We start from the raw sequence: 25,373 nt of genomic DNA, 5'->3' as shown, positions 1-25,373 counted from the left end.
AGAAAATAAAGAACAGCAGAAAAGAATACATAATAAGTGCTAAGTGCTAAGTCAAGATAATTTTTTCTCAGCATAAAATTCAGATTATAAAAAAAGAAAATAAAAATTACTGCTAGTTAACCCAATTCAAACACAACTATAGGCAACATTTTGATGAAATTCCTTCTAGTCTTTTTTCTATTCATATATAACAATATAATTGGATTCATATCATATAGTTCTATATCCTGCTTTATTTCACTTAACGGTGTATTTTCAACACATTCTAGACTAGGATTTTTCAAACTGAACCCTACTGGATTCTGTTTTGAAAAAGCACCCCAGGAGTTCATATTAATGATGTGATATTATTTCAATAGACAGCACACTGATGTATCAATTTTTTCTTATTTTATCTTTCTAAGTTGTTACACTTATTATAAACTGTAAGATTAAAGCTATATAAGAACATGTGCTTCTAAGAGCAAGCAAGACACATACCAGAAAAAAAAGGAAAATCAAGTGCTGTCACCTCTTGAATAAAAATTATATCTGTTTACCTGGATCCGGTCAAAGATAAAATAGAAAGAAATGTCATTGTTTTCTCCACCACCTCCATGCCCTCAGGGTCCGGATAATTATCATTTGTACTACTAATGTAAATTTTATTAGCGTTTCAGACCACCATGTTAAATGGATCAGTGTTACCAGAAGTAAACTCTTGCACCAAAATTTTTTTGATATAAAGGTTCTTTCACATCCACAAGCCCTTCAGAGATGGGATTCAACCCAGTTTCTCCTATATTATTTAAGTTTGTCAATATCAGAAAAGTTACATGATATAAGACTCAAAAGAAAAAAAAACAACTAAAGTTCCAGAATTGTATTCATGTTTTTAAGGAAGTCTCCAAAAGGGAGGGGAGGTGCTTAACAAAAAGGAACTAAGGAGTTACACTACACAGTTTATACACATTATAAATAAAATAAGTAGTAAACTGTTTGACATTTAATTCACACCACTGTACAGAGTACTTCAAAAGGGAAAAAAACGCAGATATCAAGGTTTTCTTGGATCTAGATCATACTTAATTCACAGCCCTGAACAAAATACCCTGGAAGACTAGGTGTGTTGGTAAATGATATTGCTTGAAAGTTCATTTCAAATAGTAACATGCGGCTGACTGCAGTGTCTGCTCAATGGTCCATCTCCCCTCTGTGGCTTTTGTGCCACGAGAGCCTGTCCACCATGGGCTGCCCACCAGACCCTCCCCTGCAGAGCCTTCCTTGCAGCTACGAGAGCGGTGTGACAGGTTCAGACCAGTGTGACCTAAGGGGAAGGATTTTCTTCTCTAATAGTGGGAGGTCCTGCCACTCTTCCTGCCTTGGCTGCTGTCCTGTGAGAGATGATGATTCAGCAGTGGGAGGCCCCACGCCACCCAAGGGGAAGCCAAGAGACCAGAGCAGACCTGCAGGCCTAACACCACTGTCCCAGTGTGAACCAATGATGGAACTCCCTGCTTCTAGATGTATTGATATGTGAGATTAGCTGTGTCCTCCTTGGTTCTGCCAGTTTTACTTAGGCAGTATTTATTCACCTGAAAGTTCCCAAACTCATGCGCAATGCATCCTAGCTCATAACAGTTTCAGCATCTGGCCAATATTTCAGTGTGAATGAGGAAAAAAAAAATCAGTGATTTTTAAAACATATTTTACAATAATTATCAAATTCAATGACAGTGCAGGGCCATTTTCCAAAATGGCAGCTGCATGTCAAGTGGGAATCTGATTCCTGGCTAGTGGCACCTGTTTGCCTCAGTCACCTCCATCCATTTACAATTTCGCCTCGTTACAGCAGACACAGCAAGGAGTACTTCCTCCTGACAAAGTCCTTTTCCTGCTGGTGGAGACAATGGAAGCTCTTTAATGGAGTTTATTATTATTATGGAAGGATATAAAAGTAATCTCACCCATTTTAATTCTAACAGAGATTGAAGCAAGACCGGTTAACCTCTACCTTTCCGTCCGTCTATGGTTGGGAGACTCAAGACATAATCCTTTGAAAGACAGATTCTAAAATAGCAAGAAAACCCCAATATTACTAGATAGAGTTTAATATTCTCTAATAATATAGACTTGGATCGTTTCCCTGAAAGACGCTTTTATATAATGCCTGAGACATTTTATTAGTTACTAAAGAGTTCTCTGTTTAACCTCTGGAAGGTATCATTTTTTTGGTATATGTTAGGCTCACTCTTGGATCAAGAGTTTTAGCTTGGACTTTTAAATTAAAATCCACTGAAACACAATTTTGCCAAAGTTTCTAAAATTCACGACTTACAATATATTGACAGTCTCCTATCTCACCAGGTAGCTGACATTTTGTAAAACCCCCTCCTCTGAGCTAGATTCATGCCTTCAACTTGTTTAGGCTATTCAGCAACCAGACATCTGTTCAGAAATCCCTCTAGAAAGTTTCCTACATTATTTATGTCACTGCTAAAGCTATTTCCCCTCCCTTAAAAAACAGCTGCTTTATATACAAAAGAAAAATCATTATTTAGCCAGAATGTTGATAAATGATTCTAGTTTCTTTGAGCTGACCCATCATTGCCTTTTATACACTAATTGGCTTCCTAAGCCTCTTCTGCTCTCAAAGATGGCCAAGTAGCCATTTAATAGTAAAATTTTAATGCTATTCTTCTATTCTCTCAATTAAAAGTAAATGTTTAATGATTTTATGTAAATGGTTTTAATCTCACCCCCAATAGCTTATAACATGATTTTTGAAAGCTCTGAACGTTTTGTCTGCTTTTCTCCTGCAAGCTTAATATAGTTCCCCCAAATTTCCACATTCCACATCATCAAACCTTTCATCTTGTCTCAAAAGAATAAAGAAAAAAAATTTAAATGCCAATTAAAAGCCAAAATCAACTATTTTCAGCCTCAATTTTCAAATGTCAGTTGGTTTTTACCCAGTTCTAGTTAATTTATATAGTGTAATTCTAAACTCCACTGTTTTGACACTTCCTGCTGAAGAAAATCAAAAGAAACTTTTCACCCTCTATGTTGCTTTTGGAACCAAGCCCCTCCTATCTGTGGTCACCGTGAGGCAGCGCCCAGGCTGGTCCTTAATATGGGGGGATTTGCCTTCACTACTGTGCTTAGCATCCTATCTCCCCGTATGACCTGCTGTTTCTCTGCAGTTGAATGTTCTGGAGGATGGCCAGCTATGAACAGGGTACCAACAGGAGAGAGGTGACTTTCTACATTCAACAAACCATAAAGGGAATTCTGATTAGGAGAAGGGAAAGAAATCCATAAAAAGACCAACTCACAGTTGAGTCTTTGCATTTTTGAAAACTCGAGATCATTTTCTGCTGAATCATTGAATCAGCTAATATTTCTGAAGCCTTAGAATTTCTGATTCCTACGGAGTTTAGTTTTTCTAAAACAAAAATGGGAAGTGTTTTGTTTTGTTTTAGTATAAAGAGGTTCTAACTAGACTTCAATTTAAAAGAAAAAAGAGAAAGACAGTGAGTGGGGTATAACCACCGCCTGGTGGATATGCCTAGAATTCTTGGTGAAAATACAGAACTTGCCAAAAAGCAGGGGTGGGGGGGAAGAGTCTGCCTTTCTATTTAGAATACGGTTGCTAAACTAAGCCAGAGAGAACAGTAGGAGGAAGACACAGGTTTCTGCCACGCTGTAGCTGCAGAGCAGCGACTATACTATACAGATGCTGCTAGTTATTTTTGTTTCATGACGAGTTGTTTGTAAACAGATAACCACCAACTACCACCACCACCGTCCCGCACATCCCCAAAAATATGACCAGGCCTCAAACGTGCCTTTAGTTCTGCTTCTCCTTCGTCCCCACATCCTCAATAACTTTAGTTTTCTAGCTGTACTCGTTCCTGCTATGAAACCTGACAAATAGCAAAAATCTGGAAACAGAAAGAGAAAGAGGAGGAAAAACTAAGGAGAAAAAAAAAAAAAAAAAAAAAAAACTAAGGAGAGGTAGGAGCGAGAGGGAGAAGGGAGGGGGAAGAGGAAAAGAAAGAGAGAGAGAGAGACGTCTGTTGCCACCCTCCTGGCTAACTGAAATGCTTGTTCCCGAGATTACAGTAATTACAGCCCCAGCGTGAGTTCCATACAAGCGCTAAATGAAACAGCACATCAATTAAAAAATAAACACTCCATTCTAGGAGAAAGACAACCCCCTGGGACGTCCTAACAAGCGTAAATGAACCTGCCAGGCCGCCCGCCCCTCGGGCCCCTCCCCGTCTAAGGTGGCTGCGAGCTGGCGGGGGCCGCGCTCGCTGGCCGCGTACCCAGACGCTCGGCCCCGGGCGCACCGCGGAGACGTGTCCGCGCGTCCGCGCCAGGTCCCGGCGCCGCCTCCCACGGCGGAGGAGGAGGCTCGGGCAAAAACATGTCAACTTTGGAGAGATGTATATATGTTCCAAAAGCACGAGGTGAAGAGGGAGAATCCAGCCGCAGGATTTCCAGGCTGTCCTATTTACAAGTTTTTCTTTCTCCCTTTTTCTTTCTTCTTCTTCACTGTGTCCGGATGCTTTATAGATATTTTATCTCACCTAATTAGCAGAACCCCCTTTGAGGTCTGTACTGTGACCCCATTCTCCAGGTAAGGAAACTGAGGCTCCCCCACGTCCCTCAGCGGAGGCGGGAGGAGACCCCCACCCCGGGCCCGCCCCCGGGCCCGCGCCCCTCGCGAGCCCGCGGCTGGGCTCCCGGGCACCTCCTCCGGGGCTGCCCCCGGTCCAGCCCCAACAGGCAGAATGAACTGCAGTCGTTCCACTCCTCCGGCATTGCCAAGCCTCCAAGACCATCGTTCTGAGAACCCCAAGAAGGGCACACCTTCCCGGGTCCCCGCAACGTCCCCGCGCCCTCGCCGGCTCGCGGAGGGGCGGGCGGTCCCCTCGTCAGCAGGTCGCCGACGTTTGGGAGCGTAGGAAACAAGGGCTTGACTAGTTCGAAACGGGCCTCCGAAAGCACGCACTGCATGTCCCCGGTCCCCAAGCGCAGGCTCGGGGAAATGGAACCCCGACCTCAGCCCCACTGAGCGCCGTGGGGACGGTCGTGGCAGAGCCTCCGTCTCTGCGGTCAATCCCAAGGTTATCCAAACTCCGGCCGCAGACAGCGCTCACGGCCGCGCGGACAGCCGGGCCCGCCCCAGGAAGGCTGGGCCTGGGGAGCGCGCAGACTCCGCCCCCCGCCCGGGATTGGAGCGCCGGCCGCGGGCGGAGACCGAGTCCGCGCCGTATAAATATTCATGAGCCGGCCGGGGCGCAGCAGGGCCGGAGCGGGAAGTTGGCGAAGGCCGCTGCTCCCGCCGAGGAGGAGGCGGCGGCGGGGCGCTGGCGTGCCGCTCAGGTGTCCGCTCCGCCTTCCGGCCTGAATTTAGCTCCGTGAGTCCAGCGAGAAGGGGACCGCCGACACCTCGCCCTACTGCCGGCCGGAGCGCGACGCGGACTTCCACCGGAGGCGGGGCCCGTCATCCCGGCGGCGGACCGACGGACCGACGCCGGGGACAGAGGGCGGTGGCCTCGGCGGAGGCGGGCCCCGAACCCCGGCGGCAGACGCGCGGCCTTAGGGGCGAGCATGAGCCCCGGGACGCCGAAAGGGGGCCGCAGGGGCTGAACCGGGCGCGGAGCGGCCTGGCCCAGCCATCTTGACTGCGTACAGCGGCCCGCCCGAGAGGAAACTTGCTGCGCCGCCGCCCTAGGTGCCCGGCAAAGTCACCGGCGCGCGCGGAGAAAGCGAGCGACAGAGGGACGATGAGCCGGGGGCCGGCCACTCTGCCCTGCGAGGGCTGAGCCCGGCCGGAGTGAGCGGGGCAGACCCAGGGACTGGGGCGCCCTCCGGCAGCCACCCTCGTCTCCCGCGGCGCCGTGAGGACGCGTCCCGCGAAGGGACCAGGCTATCGGCAGACCCCCCCCCACCCCGATCCCGGGAGAGGCGGGAGAGAGCCCGGCAGGGCGCCCTCTCTCCCCTCCTCCGGCGCTCTTGCAGGATCTCCCAGCGCCCCTCCGCGCGCCGCCCGGAGGGCGAAGGCGCGTGGCCGAGGCGCGCAGCATGGAGTGGGGTTACCTGTTGGAAGTGACCTCGTTGCTGGCAGCCCTGGCGCTACTGCAGCGCTCCAGCGGCGCTGCGGCCGCCTCGGCCAAGGAGCTGGCGTGCCAGGAGATCACCGTGCCGCTATGCAAGGGCATCGGCTACAACTACACCTATATGCCCAACCAGTTCAACCACGACACGCAGGACGAGGCGGGCCTGGAGGTGCACCAATTTTGGCCGCTGGTGGAGATCCAGTGCTCGCCCGACCTCAAGTTCTTCCTGTGCAGCATGTACACGCCCATCTGCCTGGAGGACTACAAGAAGCCCCTGCCTCCCTGCCGCTCGGTATGCGAGCGCGCCAAGGCCGGCTGCGCGCCCCTTATGCGCCAGTACGGCTTCGCCTGGCCCGACCGCATGCGCTGCGACAGGCTGCCCGAGCAGGGCAACCCTGACACGCTGTGCATGGACTACAACCGCACCGACCTCACCACGGCCGCGCCCAGTCCACCGAGGCGCCCGCCGCCGCCGCCGCCGCCGCCCGGCGAGCAGCCGCCCTCCGGCAGCGGCCACGGCCGCCCGCCCGGAGCCCGGCCCCCGTCCCGCGGCAGGGGCGGCGGCGGGGACGCGGCTGCGCCCCCCGCGCGTGGCGGCGGCAGTGGCGGCGGAGGCGGGAAGGCGCGGCCCCCTGGCGGCGGCGCGGCGCCCTGCGAGCCGGGCTGCCAGTGCCGCGCGCCCATGGTGAGCGTGTCCAGCGAAAGGCACCCTCTCTATAATCGCGTCAAGACGGGCCAGATCGCCAACTGTGCGCTGCCCTGCCACAACCCGTTCTTCAGCCAGGACGAGCGCGCCTTCACCGTCTTCTGGATAGGTCTGTGGTCGGTGCTTTGCTTCGTGTCCACCTTCGCTACCGTCTCCACCTTCCTCATTGACATGGAGCGCTTCAAGTACCCCGAGCGGCCCATCATTTTCCTCTCAGCCTGCTACCTCTTCGTGTCTGTTGGCTACCTGGTGCGCCTGGTGGCGGGCCACGAGAAGGTGGCGTGCAGCGGCGGCGCGGGGGCCGCAGGCGGGGCGGGGGGCGCCGGGGGCGCGGCGGCGGGCGCGGGGGCGGCGGGCGCGGGCGCGGGCGGCCCGGGCGGGCGCGGCGAGTACGAGGAGCTGGGTGCCGTAGAGCAGCACGTGCGCTACGAGACCACGGGCCCGGCGCTTTGCACCGTAGTCTTCCTGCTCGTCTACTTCTTCGGCATGGCCAGCTCCATCTGGTGGGTGATCCTGTCGCTCACGTGGTTCCTGGCGGCGGGCATGAAATGGGGCAATGAGGCCATCGCCGGCTACTCGCAGTACTTCCACCTGGCCGCGTGGCTCGTGCCCAGCGTCAAGTCTATCGCCGTGCTGGCGCTCAGCTCGGTGGACGGCGACCCGGTGGCGGGCATCTGCTACGTGGGCAACCAGAGCCTGGACAACCTGCGCGGCTTCGTGCTGGCGCCGCTGGTCATCTACCTCTTCATCGGCACCATGTTCCTGCTGGCCGGCTTCGTGTCGCTCTTCCGCATCCGCTCGGTCATCAAGCAGCAGGGCGGCCCCACCAAGACACATAAGCTGGAGAAGCTCATGATCCGCCTGGGCCTCTTCACCGTGCTCTACACCGTGCCCGCCGCCGTCGTGGTCGCCTGCCTGTTCTACGAGCAGCACAACCGCCCGCGCTGGGAGGCCACGCACAACTGCCCGTGCCTGCGGGACCTGCAGCCGGACCAGGCGCGCCGGCCCGACTACGCCGTCTTCATGCTCAAGTACTTCATGTGCCTGGTGGTGGGCATCACGTCGGGCGTGTGGGTCTGGTCTGGCAAGACGCTCGAGTCGTGGCGCGCGCTGTGCACCCGCTGCTGCTGGGCCAGCAAGGGCGCGGGCGCGGCCGGCGCGGGCGCGGCGGGGGGCGGCCCCGGGGGCGGGGGCCCGGGGGCCGGCGGGGGCGTGGGGCCGGGCGGTGGGGCGGGCTCCCTGTACAGCGACGTCAGCACCGGCCTGACGTGGCGGTCTGGCACGGCCAGCTCCGTGTCTTATCCAAAGCAGATGCCATTGTCCCAGGTCTGAGCGGAGGGGAGGGGGCGTCCGGGAGGGCTGGAGAGGGGGCGAGGAGACCGAGTGTTGCGGCGGGGGGGACACTCGGAGGCAGAGGGTCCCCCCCCCTTCACCGTGTTGATTGCTATTAGCATGATAATGAACTCTTAATGGTATCCATTAGCTGGGACTCGCTTAGAACAAAGTACCTGGCATTGAAGGCTCCCAGCCCCAGCCCCCGTTCCTCCACCGACGGGCGAGGAATTCCTCCCGCCAGGCGTTAATTTGTCTTGGCAGAGGAGCGTGAGCTCTGCTGCCGCGTTTCCAGGACCCAAGGTTTGGAACCCTCGCTGGTTGCCATTTGCTGAGCTTGAAGCCAGACTTACAGATTTCACCTGAGGGACCTAGTTTCCGCCCTCGACTCTCCTGCGTAAACCCTCACCCCTAACACGTCCTAGAGGAGGGATGACCGCGACCTAATGGGATTGCACGGTTTGGGTATTCTTAATGACCAGGCAGATGCCTTAAGTAAACAAACAAGAAATGTCTTAATTATACACCCCAAGTAAATACGGGTTTCTTACATTAGAGGATGTATTTATATAATTATTTGTTAAATTGTAAAAATGTGTAAAATATGTACATATCCAAAGATATACAGTCTGTACATTTTCTGTAAAAAGTTAGAGGCCACCCCTGTAAGAACAAATATAAGTATTCTATTTTGGCAATAAAATGACTTTTGATAAATGATTTAAACATTGCCCTCTCCCCCTGCCTCTCCTAAACTGTTAAACCTTGAAAGTGCTTTTGCTGAGGGCCCGTTGGAAACACGGACATTTGCTAGTTTCTCATTATGTACGCTGCCCTTAGGCATGGAGAAAATGACCTGTTAAACTCTAGTTCCTAAGTTGTTAGCAAAGTTGAAATATCACTATTGAACTGAAATCACGATTAAGATTTTGCACCTTTCCCGAGAAGGTGGTGTTTTTTGAATGGTAGCTCTTTTCTGATCCATGGGTAACAACACTCACCTTAGTGTATGTAAACGGAACTTTTGCAAGGCACTAATTCCACTCCGCCTTGTTATTTATCTTGTATGATATCACTAAAGGCTTCAGACTCCACGTTCATTTCTCACGTCTGTGATTCTGAAAGCACCTGCTCTTGCAGGACTGAACACACTGCTGAAGGGTAGGGTAGAGGTTAATGTTTTAAGCCATCGATCACACTTTACAGTGTAAGTCACTCGACAATTTGGTGGTAGAGCAGGCGCTCTTTACTGGATTAAACTAACGGGTTAACATCTTAATAACCTTCCAGGCTTGTGTATATCACATGTGCTGCTTTTCCTAGAGAAAAAGCTATTGTTCCTCTGTCAAGACTAAGCTAATTGATTTGAGCAGAAGGCTGTTGAATTAGCAGAAGAATGCTTTGGCAATTGTTGAACTTTTTACCTGTCTGCCTAGTGGCTCAGCACATCATTCCTTTAAGAGGAACCAAATGAATAGGGTTAATCTGTAGGGAACTTGGTCTTTTGAGTTTGAAAAACTTTGATCTTTTCTCCTCTCCAAATGTGCTGTATAGTCTGAAGTTTCTTTCCCTGCGGCCCGGCTCCTCTTGGTGCAGACCAATTGGCCACCGCGGAGCCTTAAAGTTCTTCCATTAAAGGGATGTGGGACTTTTACTTTAAAAAGGAGAGAGAGCGAGGGAGAGGAAGACTTGTAACAGTTAGTGAAGACCAGAGGCACAAGTGCGCGCAGCCTTTTAAACAGCTTTCCCCGGCATTGTTAGCCAGCCTGCAGGCAGCTAGGCATGGGTTGAAGCATTATAGAAAAGGGCTCTGAATGCCCTACAGGTGGTCTGTGCACATAATCCCCCAATTTAAAGCGTTTTCCTTTGCTGGACAATTGCATTACAAAACTCCCTTCTTTTTCGCTCCTAATTGAACCAATGAACTATTATAAACTACAAGTTTTTCGTAAAAAAAAAAAAAGAGAAAACCTTCAGTGCCTAAATTCTATTGACTAAAATTCTGGCAAGTTTTCTGAACCGAACCTTTTAAAGCACCGGAAGTAAAAGCTTCTTCAGCAGACATTTCTCTTTTTCAGATATTTTTATTCCTCTTGCTTGTTATTTTCGGACAGATTAGCAATAATTTAAAAGTAATTGGTAAGGTTGTGTGTTCAGACTGAAAAGATAGCCCCAGGTCCCTTATTAACCTGTCAATCAAGATAAGAAATGGGCAGCTACCCTGCTAATGATGGGGGGCATCAAACATTGGGGGCTGGGTGGGGACTTGTTCACTGCATCCTGCTAAGAAGTTTGTTCTCTTTACTTCTCCTAATAGGAATATTTAGTGGTTCAAAAATTTTTTTCTTTTAATGAATAGGATGGAAACTACTTCTTTGACTGGTCTTTGTCATGTAAGAGGCTTTTAAGGAGGGTTTCTCGGGAGAAACATTTTGCAAATCCTTTCCAGAGTCATTCTTGGTGTTAATTGGATTTTTAAAATTAGATATATGGGAAGAACACCTACTTTAGCTATCATGCCGATTATATATATTTTTTAAGTCAGAACCACTGTAAAATCTTCACCTCCTGGCAGTTTATATTAAAGAATTACTATTTTGTAACTTGGGTACCAGTGAGTGGCCCATGGGGTGGCTCTCATGTGCTCTGTGTACATAAACCAGCCATAAACTTACCCTTTCAGTTATAAAGTTTTAAAGGCAGTTCCCATAGGCTTTATCACGTATGTGAGAAGGAGAGACAGTTAAAAGACTAGTTAGCATATTGGTTTCCAAGTTTAGCAGGAGTCTCGCTATTGACATATTTTCAACTATGTCACGGTGGTAAAGGGTCAACTTTGAAGTTTTTTCCTTTACTAATTCTTCAGTATAGCCTTGTAAAATGCCACCTTTGATCACTTTTACAAAATGGCTACAATTCTGAGGACAGCTCTTAGGAGAAAGCTGCACGTGTCATCGCAGAGGCTGATTTTAGAGACTGAAAATGAAAACAGCGCTAGTTCCTTGAATTGCAAAGTTGCTAGTACCCAAAAGGTATCTATTAATGGGATTAAAGATTCCAAATAGGTTTGAGGAGTGGGAAAAGGGAGGAAGAGTATTTGGCCATCAGCGTTAGGTGAACATAGATGGATCCCTCACCAGGGCATGGAGCCAGTATGAGTTTCTGAAAATCTTGTCAAATATGGGGGGACGAGGAGGGGATAAGGTTACTGTGTGGCTAGAAGATCAATGTAAGTAAAGTCTAATATGGTTAAAAGCATTAGAAAACCCAAAGCTCATTAAAAGTACTTGTGGCAGAAGTTACGTGAAACACTTTCTTTTTGCTTTATAATAAATGCAATTTGAAAGTAACACAGAACAGAGGGGAAAGTGTATTAGAAGTTTAAGGAGCAAACTTTGTCACCATTACAGTGACACCTGTATTGATGTCACCTGCATTGATGACCTTAAAGGTTTCTGTAAGTCTTCCAAGTTAGAGGGAAGGAAATCGGATTGCTTTGCCAAAAGAAAAGTCACACGTGGAGCCTCACACAGTTGTGAGCACAGGATGCAATTGAAAGCATAGTTACAAAATAGTCCCTTGAGATGCAGCACACAGCGCCCGCGGTGATCAGCTTCCACACTTGATACAATACTGCCACCTGGCGATGCTGCAAAGTTCCAGAGCCGGAGGATAGGCGGGCTCCCTCATTTCAATTCTTTCAACTACTGAGCCCCCCGCAGTGCAGGCCTGACCCCTGAACAGAAGGCCTGCAGCTATTTTGTATTCATAATTTTGAACTCTTTCTCTCAAGGAAAAGATTCCCCAACTGCATCCGTTTACAGCCCCAAGAGACCTCAGTTGAATTAAACCCTCGATACAACAGTTACGCGAAAAATCTAAGCTGGGTTGAAATCCAATGATAGGTCTTTTAAAAAATTGTCTTCTGAGTTACTTTTATTTCAAGAATGAGCAGCTCACCAAAGCTTCACCACACCAGAATTTAGTGGGAGAAAGAATAAATCGTGAAGACCATGTTGGGGGGAGCCATGCAGTTGGCTCGTTCGTTTCAGTACACGCCTTACCGTCTCCCACCAAGCAGTCCATCTGTGGAGTCTGGTGGATGCTCTCCAATGCCGCGCACGAACGCTGCTGGCTTGAGAGGGACGCAGGCTGTCCGCCATCGTCTAGCCAGGTGTTCGTGGAAGCACACCACAGAATAGAAACCGTGCCAGGATACAGGTCAGCCAAAGGGAAGAGAGGGGGAGGCGTCAGTTCTGGAATAGTTGAGCACAGCAGTGTGGGGAGACCAGGCCTGCGAGGAGGGCGTATAGAAAGGGACAGCTTCACGAAGCCCGTGTCTGAAGCCTTCTTGCTGCTGAAGGTCAGAATGATAGGGCCAGGTGGGAGGGGGTGGCACTGGTCAAGGGGAAGGGGACCAAAGAAGGTCTTAGAGGTCACCTGTGCGATCCTGGAGTTTTCAAGGGGTTATTGAGAACCTTGCTGCTCTGTGAACGAGGAAAAGCAGCGTGACCTAAGAATATGTGATGGAACGTGGAATCAGAAGTTGTGCTGTATCCAGACCCACAGCCGTTCCGCACGCACACGAAGGCGCCTCATTTTCAGGCCAGGAAACTGATGCCCGAAGCGGACCGGACTTGCCCAGGGTCATACAGCCAGGAGCAGAGCTGGGCTTAGAAGCCACAGATCCTACGTGTCACTCCTATTTCCCTAGGCCTTTCCCGCTGCCCTGGTGTCTGTGTAAGTCCCTGAGGCCACCAACCACCACGCGCATCCATCCCTGACATCAGCTCTCCTGGCCGTGTTCAGCCAGTCCCAGAATCCTACCAGAGTCCAGGTTTTCCATGGTCTGGTGCTGACCTACAGAGGAACATTCGAACACACAGCCTGAGAGGCTGCCCGGAGAGCTCCGGGAACGTTTGCCTCTCCGGCCCCTGGCCGACACGGGCCAGCTCACCTGCTCTGCACTGCCCACATTCACAGTAACACGATAACTGGCAGTGACTGGGAGGAAGGAAGGGGTCAGCGGCTGATGGAGTCACACCAGGGAGAGGGCCCCAAAGTGGGAGCACCATGCCCTGGTCAGCAGAGGCCTGGAACCTCCAGGAAGAAAGCGAAGCCGCTGGGTGCTGAAGAGCCAGGCCGGAGCAGCAAACAGAGAGTGTGGCTGAGCCCCGCGGAAATCTCCGGAGGGAGAGGACCAACGGGAAGGGAGATGAGCTCAGCTGATTTAAACCACACGCTCCAGGAGATGCCCCAAGAGGCTGGTGGTACCCGGAATGGGGCAGCCAGAGAAGGATGGAGTGAAGGAGGACCGGCCAGGCAAGAGCAAAGTCAGGATAAATTTTAACTAAATGACCATGTTTTAATGACTTTCCAAGCCTTGGGGAGAACCGTTATTCACCAAGGACAAAAGTACCTATTTATAGCACCTTATTTAATGCTCAGGTGAACCGTACACTAATTTAAATTAGAAAAACTATTTCCAACGTTCATCCTCTAACAAACCTGTTTCTAATTAACTAACACCCTGGCAGTAGCTCTCACCCCTGCCTACGTGCTAGAGGGGTGTTTCTTAAAAACACCACGTCCCGGCAGCACCCCAGACCAGCTGAACCAGAACTTCTGGGCATGGAATCTGGGAATTCAAAGTTTTCTCAGGCTACCCCAGGTGAATGATTCTCATGTGTAGGCAGAGTTGAAAGCCAGCGAACTGCAATTGAAGGTGACGTTATGATCTAAAGCGAAACAAAATACAACTAGAAGTTAACTAAGGAAACTGCTTTTGTCATCCAGTTTAACTAATTTAAATGGAAGTGGTTATTTTTTTCACCTTAAGTAAATATTTGGGAGAGTACAAGGGTGCCCTCACCTGGTCCAAAGGGAGAACTTCATGCTATGTTGTTTTGAACGGAAGCTCTCGCTACACAGGGCTGTTTTGGATAACCATGCTTTTGCTTTCACTTGTAATGAAACAACCAAAAACTGGGTACATAGGGAATGATTCTTTTAACCGAGAAATTAAACCCAACCTGTAAACCTAGAAGGACCCAATCATGTCGATATATTATTAGTAGACGCTATTACAATGAAAGATACTCTTTTTCTTCAGTAAATGTTTATTTAGTAAAACCAACTCAGCTAGAAATGAAGGTTCATCCTGTGGTGACCTGACCTGGTCACCTGGTCACTTTCCAAGACCAAGTGATCTGTCACCCTGTAGTCCTAGAGGCAGGCAGGCTGTGATCCTGAATGTATGTCACCATGTGTATCTTCAAAAGTAAACTCATACTATCTTACCTGATGCTGGAACTTTGCTTAAGTTATAGAATTTTTCGGATAACGTGTGTTCAGTGCAGAAATCTACTCTTTCTCCAGGTACCCTGAGAGAAGGGACGAGTCCTTGACCAAAGACCCAGAAAGTGAGATTCATTCCGCAAGTAAACTCTGAGGTTTTCCTGAGTCTACCTAACAAGTATGATCTTAGATCTTAACTGTCACACCTCATCCAATTTCTGTAAGAAAGAGTCTAAGCAGAGGGTCATAGGTCAAACCCACAGACAGGATACAAATTTTGTGTAATACCGTTTAGGAACCAAAAAGAAGTTAATTCCAGGAATTAGGACACAGACAATTTTGGGGGGCCAAAGAAGTGGAAGTTGCTAAAATGGAAGTTGTTACTAAAAGGATCTGTTAGAACCAAACAAAAGGTATCATTTCATAGCATCACTGGGATTAGAAATACAGGATGTAGCTGTAGACACTCAGCTTGTGAAAATGAACATATGTGTGCCCTCATTAAAAATACCCTCCTCGATCCTTGTGCTTTACATTTTATTTGAATCTATGCACTTAGGACATTGGTACAAAGAGAAGAGATTTATCCCTTGGACCTTATCCAGTCACAAGTGATTATTCACTCATCTCATCACCCAGCCGCCCAGTGACCCAAGCATTCTTTACCCATGTATGCTGCTTCGTTTCTGTACCAATCAAAATAAGGCTAAGTCTTGCTACAATAACAGACAACTCCAAAATCTCAATGGCTTAATGCAACAAAAAATAATTTATCAGAGAAAGACAAATATCATATGATTTTACTTATATGTGGAATCTGAAAAACAAAACAAACAAAACAACACTCAGAGATACAGAGAACAGATGGGTGGTTGCTAGAGGGGAGCGAGATGAGGGGTGGGTGAAATGGGTGAAGGGGTCAAGAGGTACAAACTTCAGTTATAAAATAAATAAATCATAGGGATGTCATGTACAAGCATGAGGACTATAGTCAATAATACTGTAGTACAAATTTGGAAGTTACTAAGAAAGCAAATCTTAAAGGATCTCATGACAAGAAGAAAAGAAAACTTGGGACTTTGTAGGGTGACAGATGGTAACTAGACTTTTTGTGGGGATCATTTCCCAGTGTATACAAATGTCAAATCACTACGTTGTACACCTGAAACTAATATTATATTGTATGTCAATTATACTTCAATAAAGTAATGCTAATACTTTATCACTTGCACACATTGTCCAGTATGTGTCAGTAGAGGGATTCTTTCCACCTTAGATGCCGGGTTGCTGAAAGCTTTGTCTTGGCACGTGCTTCCGTTTTCCCTGCATAGGTTGGAAGGGATATAGCCACTGATTCTTGAAGTTTCTGCCTGGAAATGGCAGTGTCATATCTACACGTGTCATGAAGCAAAGCAAATCATATTACACCCCAAAGGGTGCAGGGAAGTAACCATGTGCCTGGAAATATTTATTGAATAGCAGGAACGACCACCACAGCTCCCCACAGACTGTTCACCACAGTTAAGTCTGCCTTCTCCTGAAAGGAGGGAAGTAGAAAACAAAAAGAACTGGACTAAGAATTTCTGTGTTCTTGCCTTAGTTTTTATTATCAATGTTTCTGGACTCCATTTTCCTCATCCATGAAATGAGGGTAATAATTATTGCGTGGCTCTTCCTTTTTTTCCCTCTTTTTTTAAGTTGAGGTATAATTGATGTACTATCACTCTGCCCTTCTCACACAATTCTTCTGAGAAACAAATGACATGATCAAGAGAAAAATAGTATATTTTAAATCGTATTTACAAGAAAAATCAAGATATAAGTATAGGGCTTCCCCGGTGGCACAGTGGTTGAGAGTCCGCCTGCCGATGCAGGGGACACGGGTTCGAGCCCCGGTCCGGGAAGATCCCACATGCCGCGGAGCGGCTGGGCCCGTGAGCCATGGCCCCTGAGCCTGCGCGTCTGGAGCCTGTGCTCCGCAACGGGAGAGGCCACAACAGTGAGAGGTCTGCGTACCGCAAAAAAAAAAAAAAAAAAAAAAAAAGATATAAGTATAAACTCCTCAATGAGATGCTTGTGACTTCCACTGTCCTTATAATGGTTAAATGTCAGTGCTTTAACCCACTCAGAAGGGAGAATTTCTATTATTTTTTAAAATTTTATGCTGTTCTAAAAATGCATTCATTCAGCACATGTCTGTTGAGCACCTACTGTGCAGGGAACTGGGAATTACACTTCAGCATCTCCGTGAACCACCATGATATGAGAGGGGATTCAAAGCACTGTGTTCAGCTGCAGACACTTTATTCATGTAAAACTCACCGGAGAAAATGAACACCCAGTAGAGCTAAACAGCAAGAAGAATAAAGAGGAGAGAAAAATAGAGAAGAAAGTTTAAGAGAAGCAAAGTTTGGATGAAGCAAAAAAAAAAAAGTTTAATCAGAGTTGCAACAAAATGCTGCAAAGCCCATTAGCAATCCTACCTCCACACCCAGTTCCCACACTGAAGATGTGTAGTTCTATATGCTGGAAAACCTTGCCCTTCATAACTTTTATGCTGGAAAGTTGGATTTCATATGAAGGAAATGACTAAGTCTGAAATACTGTAGGTTTAAAATGACTCACATACTCTTCAGATTAATAGAACCTAACACTGTATTATGCTTTGTGTATTTGCATTTCAAAATTCTCAGAGGATTTAGCAGTCTGAGACCAAAGATTGGATTTTTCCAAATCACACAGAAGCTTTTAAATCCAAGTTTATTCTAATTAAAGGATGAATGTGGTGAATTCCATGACTTTCCAGCACAATCGTGTTGTGCCAGCTCAAGAAGGATTAATGCAAGACTAACACAGAAGTTTCCAAGTTCAATAACGTGAGGGCGGGTGGGTCTGCGGAAAGTCCGGGAACTCTTTTCCAGGCCCCTGAAGTTACCAGTTTGGTTTTACAGTAAGCTGTTCATTAGCTTGGGTGAAAAGTGTCAAGTTAACAAAAAAAGGTGTTAATTCCATTTGGATTATCCGCAGTGTGATTTCCCAGCACAACCAAAACTCTACTGACACAACCTGGATGCCGTTCTACCCCCAGTTCTATGTGAGTCTCTGGGCCTATATTTTGCCTCCAAATCTCCCATAACACCCCCACTGGACCAGCCCCCATCCAGAGGCACCCTGCTGGGCTGGGGGCGAGCACCCATTTGAGAAGTAGAGGAAGTGTGTCTTTGGGGTCCCTCCACCCTGTTCTGTGTCCTCCTCTTTGATGACATCCATATTTCTTTCTCGGTATGAAGTTCCATCCTGCTTCCTTTTATTTACAATGAACTTCATTATAGTCTCTTCACCAATCAAACCCAACAAGCCTCCAAGGAAAAGAATACAAAACAGAGTGCATGCCCCATCCAAAAAATGTAATTTATGGGACTTCCCTGGTGGTGCAGTGGTTAAGAATCTGCCTGCCAATGCAGGGACACAGGTTCGAGCCATGGTCTGGGAAGATCCACATGCCGCGGAGCAGCTAAGCCCGTGTGCCACAACTACTGAGCCTGCGTGCCACAACTACTGAAGCCCATGCACCTAGAGCCTGTGCTCCGCAACAAGAGAAGCCACCACAACGAGAAGCCCACGCACCGCAACGAAGAGTAGCCCCCGCTCGCCACTAGAGAAAGCCCGCATGCAGCAACAAAGACCCAACAAAGCCAAAAATAAAATGTAATCTAGAAAGCATGCTTTCTGACCCAACTAATGAATAACAATTTATTAGGAAACATTGGTGTTAGAAACACATGCAGGGTTATTGGCAAGGTCCCCTGGGGAGATATACCTGGACAGAGTCTCCCAATACCCCCAAGGAGACCACATGCACTCCCTCATCTTGGGCTGACTCAAGGGAGTCTTGTTTTGTTTTGTTAACAGCTTTACTGGAGTATAATTGCTATACAATGTTGTGTTAGTTTCTGCTGTATAACAAAGTGAATCAGCTATATATATACATATATCCCTATATCCCCTCCCTCTTGTGTCTCCCTCCCACCCTCCCTATCCCACCCATCTACGTGGTCACAAAGCACCGAGCTGATCTCCCTGTGCTATGCAGCAGCTTCCACTAGCTATCTATTTTACATTTGGTAGTGTATATATGTCCGTGCCACTCTCTCACTTCATCCCAGCTTACCCTTTCCCCTCCCTGTGTCCTCAAGTCCATTCTCTACGTCCCTCCCCTAGGTTCATCAGAACCATTTTTTTTCTAGATTCCATATATATGTGTTAGCAGAGGGTATTTGTTTTTCTCTTTCTCACTTACTTCACTCTGTATGACAAACTCTAGGTCCATCCACCTCACTACAAATAACTCAATTTCATTTCTCTTTATGACTGAATAATATTCCATTGTATATATGTGCCACATCTTCTTTATCCATTCATCTGTCCATGGACACTTAGGTTGCTTCCATGTCCTGGCTATTGTAAATAGTGCTGCAGTGAACATTGTGGTACATGACTCTTTCTGAATTATGGTTTTCTCAGGGTATATGCCCAGTAGTGGGATTGCTGGGTCATATGGTAGTTCTATTTTTAGTTTTGTAAGGAAACTCCATACTGTTCTCCATAGTGGTTGTATCAGTTTACATTCCCACCAACAGTACAGGAGGGTTCCCTTTTCTCCACACCCTCTCCAGCATTTATTGTTTGTAGAATTTTTGATGATGGCCATTCTGACTGGTGTGAGGTGATACCTCATTGTGGTTTTGATTTGCATTTCTCTAATGATTAGTGATGTTGAATATCCTTTCATGTGTTTGTTGGCAATCTGTATATCTTCTTTGGAGAAATATCTATTTAGGTCTTCTGCCCATTTTTGGATTGGGTTGTTTGCTTTTTTTGATACTGAGCTGCATGAGCTGCTTGTATACTTTGGAGATTAATCCTCATCAGTTGCTTCGTTTGCAAATATTTTCTCCCATTCTGAGGGTTGTCTTTTCGTCTTATGGTTTCCTTTGCTGTGCAAAAGCTTTTAAGTTTCATTAGGTCCCATTTCTTTATTTTTGTTCTTATTTCCATTTCTCTAAAGGGAGTCTTTTTGGGCTTCTGTTGGCCCTATTTGGAGATGTGGAGTTACCAACAGATCAGCTAGGCCCTTAGACCCCTTTGACCCCCCCACACAAAGGCAAGTCATCATTCCTCCACTTTCCCAAATGTCCAAGGCCACTAGGCTCCCTCTGCACCCTATCCCCACATGCTGTTACCCAGCCTCACAATGATGGGGCCTTAAACTCTGCCTCTGGTCCTTCATCCTGGTGTTTGCCCTGATCTCCTCAAGCACCAGCTCCCTGCCTGGGCTCCCTTCTCTGTCCCTTGGCGTCTCTCACACAAAGTTGGTCTTTGGGACTCTAGTCTCTCCTCCTTTTCTCCCTCTTCCCACTTGGGTACCAACGTCTTCTCCCCTCCATCCCCAAGAAGTCCACCCCCTTCCCTGGACTTATCATCTTCCTTGTCCTCTTATCACAGTTATTGATCTGTCATGATCACCAAAGTAATTGCTGATACCAGGTGATACAGGGAGCAGTTTCTCCCAAAGCCTTGGGACTTTAAAAGGTATCCAAGCTTGAATATTTAATTCAAGAGCTGAATCTTGCTGAGTAATTTCAAATATCAGCCATGGATGGGCCCCACCCAACTAGAAAAAATTTCCAAGAGTCATAGAAATATCATGTCATGCCTCTGGGGCTTTTATTTTATTGAAGTATACTTAATTTATAATGTTTCAGCTCTACAGCAAAGTGACTCAGTTTCATATATATATATATATATATATACATATATATATACATATATATACACACACATGCACATATATATGTGTATATATGTATATACAACTTATATATATATAACTTTTCAAATTCTTTTCTTTTCTTGTAGATTATTACAAGATACTGAATATAGTTCCCTGTGCTATACAGTTGGTCCTTGTTGTTTATCAATTTTATATATAGTAGTGTGCACACCTCTGTTTTAAAGACTTGTTGGATTCAGTTTATAAAAAGTGAATTTTAGAAGTTTTATATCACTATTGAACTTTAAGTTGTGTAAGAAGACAGGGCTGAGGTTCGTTATGCCCCGAGCAGCGCCGTCGGGCATCTGATCAAAGGGTCAAGTGCAAACAGACTGCTACATACCCAGTGGGAGAGGCACACAGAGTGAGGGCATCAAGCAGCTGAGAAATCCTCTCCTCATGGAAAAATCAGTAGCTGGCAAAGGTGGTCCCTCCATGACCGTAAGCGTCCTCTCTGTTCCTGGCCCAGAACAGGAGTGATGAAGAGGCCTCGAGCCAGCCAAGAGTTGATTGCGGCGTAGGGAGGGCTTTTGTCCTTAATGAGCCAAAACCTTGCAAGGGGCGGTGGGGTATGGGGAAAGAACACAGGTTTTTGGAGTCAGATCTATTAATAAATTCCTGCTGCAGTTTCCTTCACTGTGTGGCCTTGAGAAAGTTACCAGTGAGCCTTGGTTTCCTTGTCTGTCAAATGGCACCCTCAGGGCTACTGAGAGGATCAAGTGACCTGACCTGTGCTCTTGGCATGCAGTAGACACTCACTTAATGCCCTTCTCCTCCAGCCAGAGGGACACAGGCTGATCTCTTGTGTGGGTCCTTGGTCAGCTTCCTTCTCCGTTCCCCATGGCAGCTGTTCCAGACTTTCTCCAAACACACTTGCCCACAGACACTCCCCACCCTCCCGTGAGTGTCCCGTCTGCTCTGCCCTGACCCCCTTGCCTCTGGTCTCCAAGGAGACATCTCCCCTCCACTCAGGGCCGATCCCCTCACCTGCATTCTTTGTCTGATCCTCCATCAGGTCGAATAGCTGTTCTGTTACTGATTCCTCTTTATCTCATGTCTGCAAACCTTCCTTCTGTGCTGCCGTCTCCCCATAGTTTTAAGTTTCTCCTATGGTAAAATTAACTTGAAAAATCGCCTATTGAACAGCTACCTGGCGCCAGACACTAGGCCCTATATTGGGGCTACAGTGGGGAACTTGGAGTTTATTGTACCTTCTCTAACTTTTCATTTGTACACTGAGCCCCTCTACCTATCCTGTAGGGGGGTTATGACAGATTCAATCAGAAAATCCAGACAGGGGAATTCCCTGGCAGTCCAGTGGTTGGGATTCATCATTTTCACTGCCAGGGCCTGGGTTCGATCCCTGGTCAGGGAACTAAGATCCTGCAAGCCACATGGAGCAGCTAAAAAAAGGAAATCCAGGCAGGGCAGGTAGTAAGCAAGGTCACCAGCTAGGGTGGGAGTGGGGAAGAAGAGTTTAAAATGGTTGATGGGAAGCTAACTAAGAAAACATGGAGCTGGGGGGACAGTGGTGGGGACCCTACCGGAGACTGTGACTTATAGTGGCACCAATTTGGGTGCTAGGACCAAGCTCTCCAGAAAGGCCAGCCGCTGGGCGGCCCCTTTAGGCCACCGCCCTGGCCCTCTTCTCTCCCCAGCACTCTACCCACTATTGCTGGGGCATCATGTCCGTGTGTGTCTGGAAAGTAAAATTGGCAATAAAAGATATCAGCATGATGAAATTTAAATAATATCCCCCCCCCCCAAAAAGGTAAATTTCATCTGAGAAAAAGACAATCTGGCAACAAGAACAAACACTGGAAGCAACAGCATAAGGACACTTAAATGAAAGACCAGGTTTGGTATCAACTCATGCCTATAGAAATAACGTTAAGTAATTCTGCTCTATCCACCAAATCAGGTGCAGGATGCCAGACCCTTCCCCCTGCCAATGACACGGAAATACAAGGAATGGGGGACACGGCGCACATTGGGCCCCCCTGGGGTGTAGTAAATATGATACATCTCATCAGAGGCTTTGGGTGGAAACCCAGGTGGTGTCAGAAAGGAGGACACAGAAGGAAAGAGCTTAGAGTTTTAAAGGAATATATAAACTCAAGCACAGATATGTGACAGCTTCTGGAATACTGCAGATCCGCTGTTTGTCCCACTGACTCAGTCCCTGCTCAGGGTGAATAATCGGGGCTGCTTTGCTATGAGGTCTGGTTGTTATGAGGAGACAAGGGACTCACCCCTTAGAAGTGGCCATAGGGATCCTGAAGGTCTTGCTGACCCCGCTGGCTCTTTTCCTGCCCCTTAGGGGTTGCCTGAAGCAGAGGATAGAGCGTGGGCACGAATGCCCAAGGATCTGATGGCAGCTCTACATTGATTATTCCCAAATCTGTCTCCTGCCAAACACCTCTGAGCTCTGGTCCAGTAAGACCAACTTCCAGCTGGGCATCTCCTGAACGCTCCACAGACAACTCAACCTCGGCACCTCCAAACCAGAAACCATCAGCATCCATCTTCCACCAGGGTTTCCTCTGGTGAAAGTTACCAAGTACCCAGGATCTCATCCCTCTTCCTCATTCCCCAACCCTGCCCATCAGAGCCGTGCAGATTCCACCGCCTCTCGACAGCTCGTCAACATCCTTACTTCCAGGCGTACCTGGGTCTGGGGGTTGCCAAGCTGAAATAAAGTAGAGGGGCAGAAGAGCCCGGGAACAGGGCAAGACCAGCTCTTAATCAGGACAGCTGGGAGCCACAAGCTGAAAAACAGAATTGTGTTTTTGAGTTTAACGTGGACTGAAATTTATTCCGGAAAGGCAATTTCCTCAGGCATGGGGGAAAATCATGATTAAATAATTACAACTGGAGTGCACTGAAACACACCTAGCTGATCAAGTTCTTTGAAAAGCTGGCCCAACTTGTAAATCTTATTGGATTTAAATTCTCTAATAGGTAAGGATGACTATTTTACGAACAGGTTAATGACTAAAATGTAACTAACGTGTGTCACTGTGACTCAGTTCCATGTCCAAGGTCAACTTCACTGACAGACTTAGTGGGGGACTCAGACACGCCATCTACCTGGAGGGAACTCCCCCAAGTTCTCGACAAAGCATGACAGGGAAATGGCATCTTCAGGGTTAGCATTTTAAATTCAACCCACGAAATTATAGAAGCATCACATATGGTCTGCCTGGAGTCAAAAGTGGTTTAATAGTTGAGAATGTATGCAAACTTTAATAAAAATTGTCTGGAAATTTATCGTAAAGAAATAACCTGATAAGAGAAAAGGCCTGTGTGCCCATGCTATTTTATTGTCTAATATCAAAAAGCGAGAAGCACTTTAGTCAACAGCAATCTGAACGTTCCATAGCAGAGGCTGGGGTTGGTGATCAGCGTGGTCACCTGGTGGACTATTTCGCATCCATTCAAACGGCTGATAAAGAGCAGAGAATCATGAACAATGTGTATGATTGGTGAGCAAGGGGGAAAAGCAGAATAAAAGTATTACAAGTGCAGTTATAAATTTTAACACCTAAGAAGCTAAGACTACAAAAAGATGATGATGTTGTGTTACAGAGCGAGGCTAGGGGCATTATTACAAAACTTCTGTGTTCTTATATTTCCATTATAACTGTTTTAACTTCAAGAAATGTCTGCCGCTCTAACCTGTAATCAGACACCAATTGCATTCTTCTTCTGTAGACCTCTCATACGGCCTCAAATACCACTATTCAAGACTTACTCAAAACCAACAAGGTCTTACTGGAGAGCACAGGGAACTATATTCAACATCTTGTAATAAACTATAATGGAAAAGAATATGAAAAAGAATATGTATATACGTATGTGTGTGTGAATGTATATATGTAGGACTCACTCTGTGGGGACCGTGCACCCTCTGTTCATTTGTTAACCTCCTAGAAAGCTTACACTATTGTCAACGTTCAGCTCTGTGAACAATAACCCCTTCTGTCTGACTGCCTTCAAGAAGGCATCCCGGAGCGATGGAATGACCAAAACCAGCTGGGAGTGGGAAGGCTTGGCCACCAGCTGGCCAGATGATATTAGATAAGTGACTTCACCTTCCTGGACCTTCATTTACCCAGGTGTAAAATTAGCTCGTTAAGTTTGAGTCACTAAGGCCCCTGGCAGATGGAAGATTCCAAGATGATGAGAGAGGTGCTGGAGGGAATGGGCTTGGGAGGCCTCCTGGGGGTGCAGTCTAGGGGAGGAGCCACGGCCAGCAGGGCAGTGAGTAGGCAAGTACCTGAGAGAGGGGCACCCGAAGGGCCCAGGAAGGTGCGGTAGCTTCACAGCCAAGGCTCAGCCGCCACGTGGCCCAACTCCTCTACTTTGAGAAGTCTTGCCATTCAGCTCAATGGTGGTTTATTTATAAACAACAGAAATTTTATAATGAAATATCCAAGTCTGAACCATGAAATTTAATTTTTAAGCATATGTTGCCTGCATTTATTCCCCAATTGTCTCATCAAAATGGTCTTTCCTTATCTTTCTCTTGTAACTCATCTCTTGCCTTGTACAAGTACCAGACATACTAAAAATGCTCGATAAATACGTGGACATAAAAAGTCATCTTCCATATTTACATTTATCTTACTTCTGAAAGGTGACACTTCTTTTTAATAGATGAGGACACAAAGACAAACAAACAAAAAAAGCTACTGTTCCCAGAGCCCTCAGCTGGTGGGAGAATGGAAACATTTCCTTTTCCCTGGAGTACAGGCTTAATGATGTTCTCAACTGCTCTCTGAAGAGCCACTCCCGGCACACAACAAAATCTGACGAACCTGCTTTAGCATAAGACTTTATTTCCTTCTAATGGCCAATCCCGCAAACCACTTCTATGAAATGACTGAATTTTTATTTCTGAAGGAAATGGCCCTAGATATGCTCAGTGTAAACTTTAATAATGCGTGAGGCTTTTTTCGGATCAAATATCCCAGGTGAAGAAGACCAATTTATAGACATTTAATTGCCTCTCAAATACTATTTCTGAGGTCAAAAGCACTTTAACCTTCTAAAGCACAAGAAAAGGAAAACAAATTCTTAAACACAAAATAAC

The 25,373-nt window shown here is 47.2% G+C and overlaps 1 protein-coding gene across 1 annotated transcript; it reads left to right on the top strand.

Annotated features, from left to right (window-relative positions):
- The first annotated feature begins 5,309 nt into the window (after positions 1-5,309).
- Positions 5,310-8,868, top strand: FZD8 (frizzled class receptor 8). Its single transcript, XM_060006241.1, has one exon. The coding sequence runs from the start codon at positions 6,076-6,078 to the stop codon at positions 8,146-8,148; it is 2,073 nt and encodes a 690-aa protein (XP_059862224.1). The 5' UTR covers positions 5,310-6,075; the 3' UTR covers positions 8,149-8,868.
- The last annotated feature ends 16,505 nt before the right edge of the window (positions 8,869-25,373 follow it).

Source organism: Delphinus delphis, chromosome 2 (genome assembly GCF_949987515.2).
Source record: "Delphinus delphis chromosome 2, mDelDel1.2, whole genome shotgun sequence".
Classification (NCBI taxonomy): Eukaryota; Metazoa; Chordata; class Mammalia; order Artiodactyla; family Delphinidae; genus Delphinus; species Delphinus delphis.
Note: the sequence above shows the minus strand (reverse complement) of the source record. Positions and strands in the feature narration are given on the sequence as shown.

What these genes read in the sequence shown, in the direction of transcription:
- FZD8 (XM_060006241.1), top strand. Translation starts at nt 6,076, where the DNA reads ATGGAGTGGGGTTACCTGTTGGAAGTGACCTCGTTGCTGGCAGCCCTG.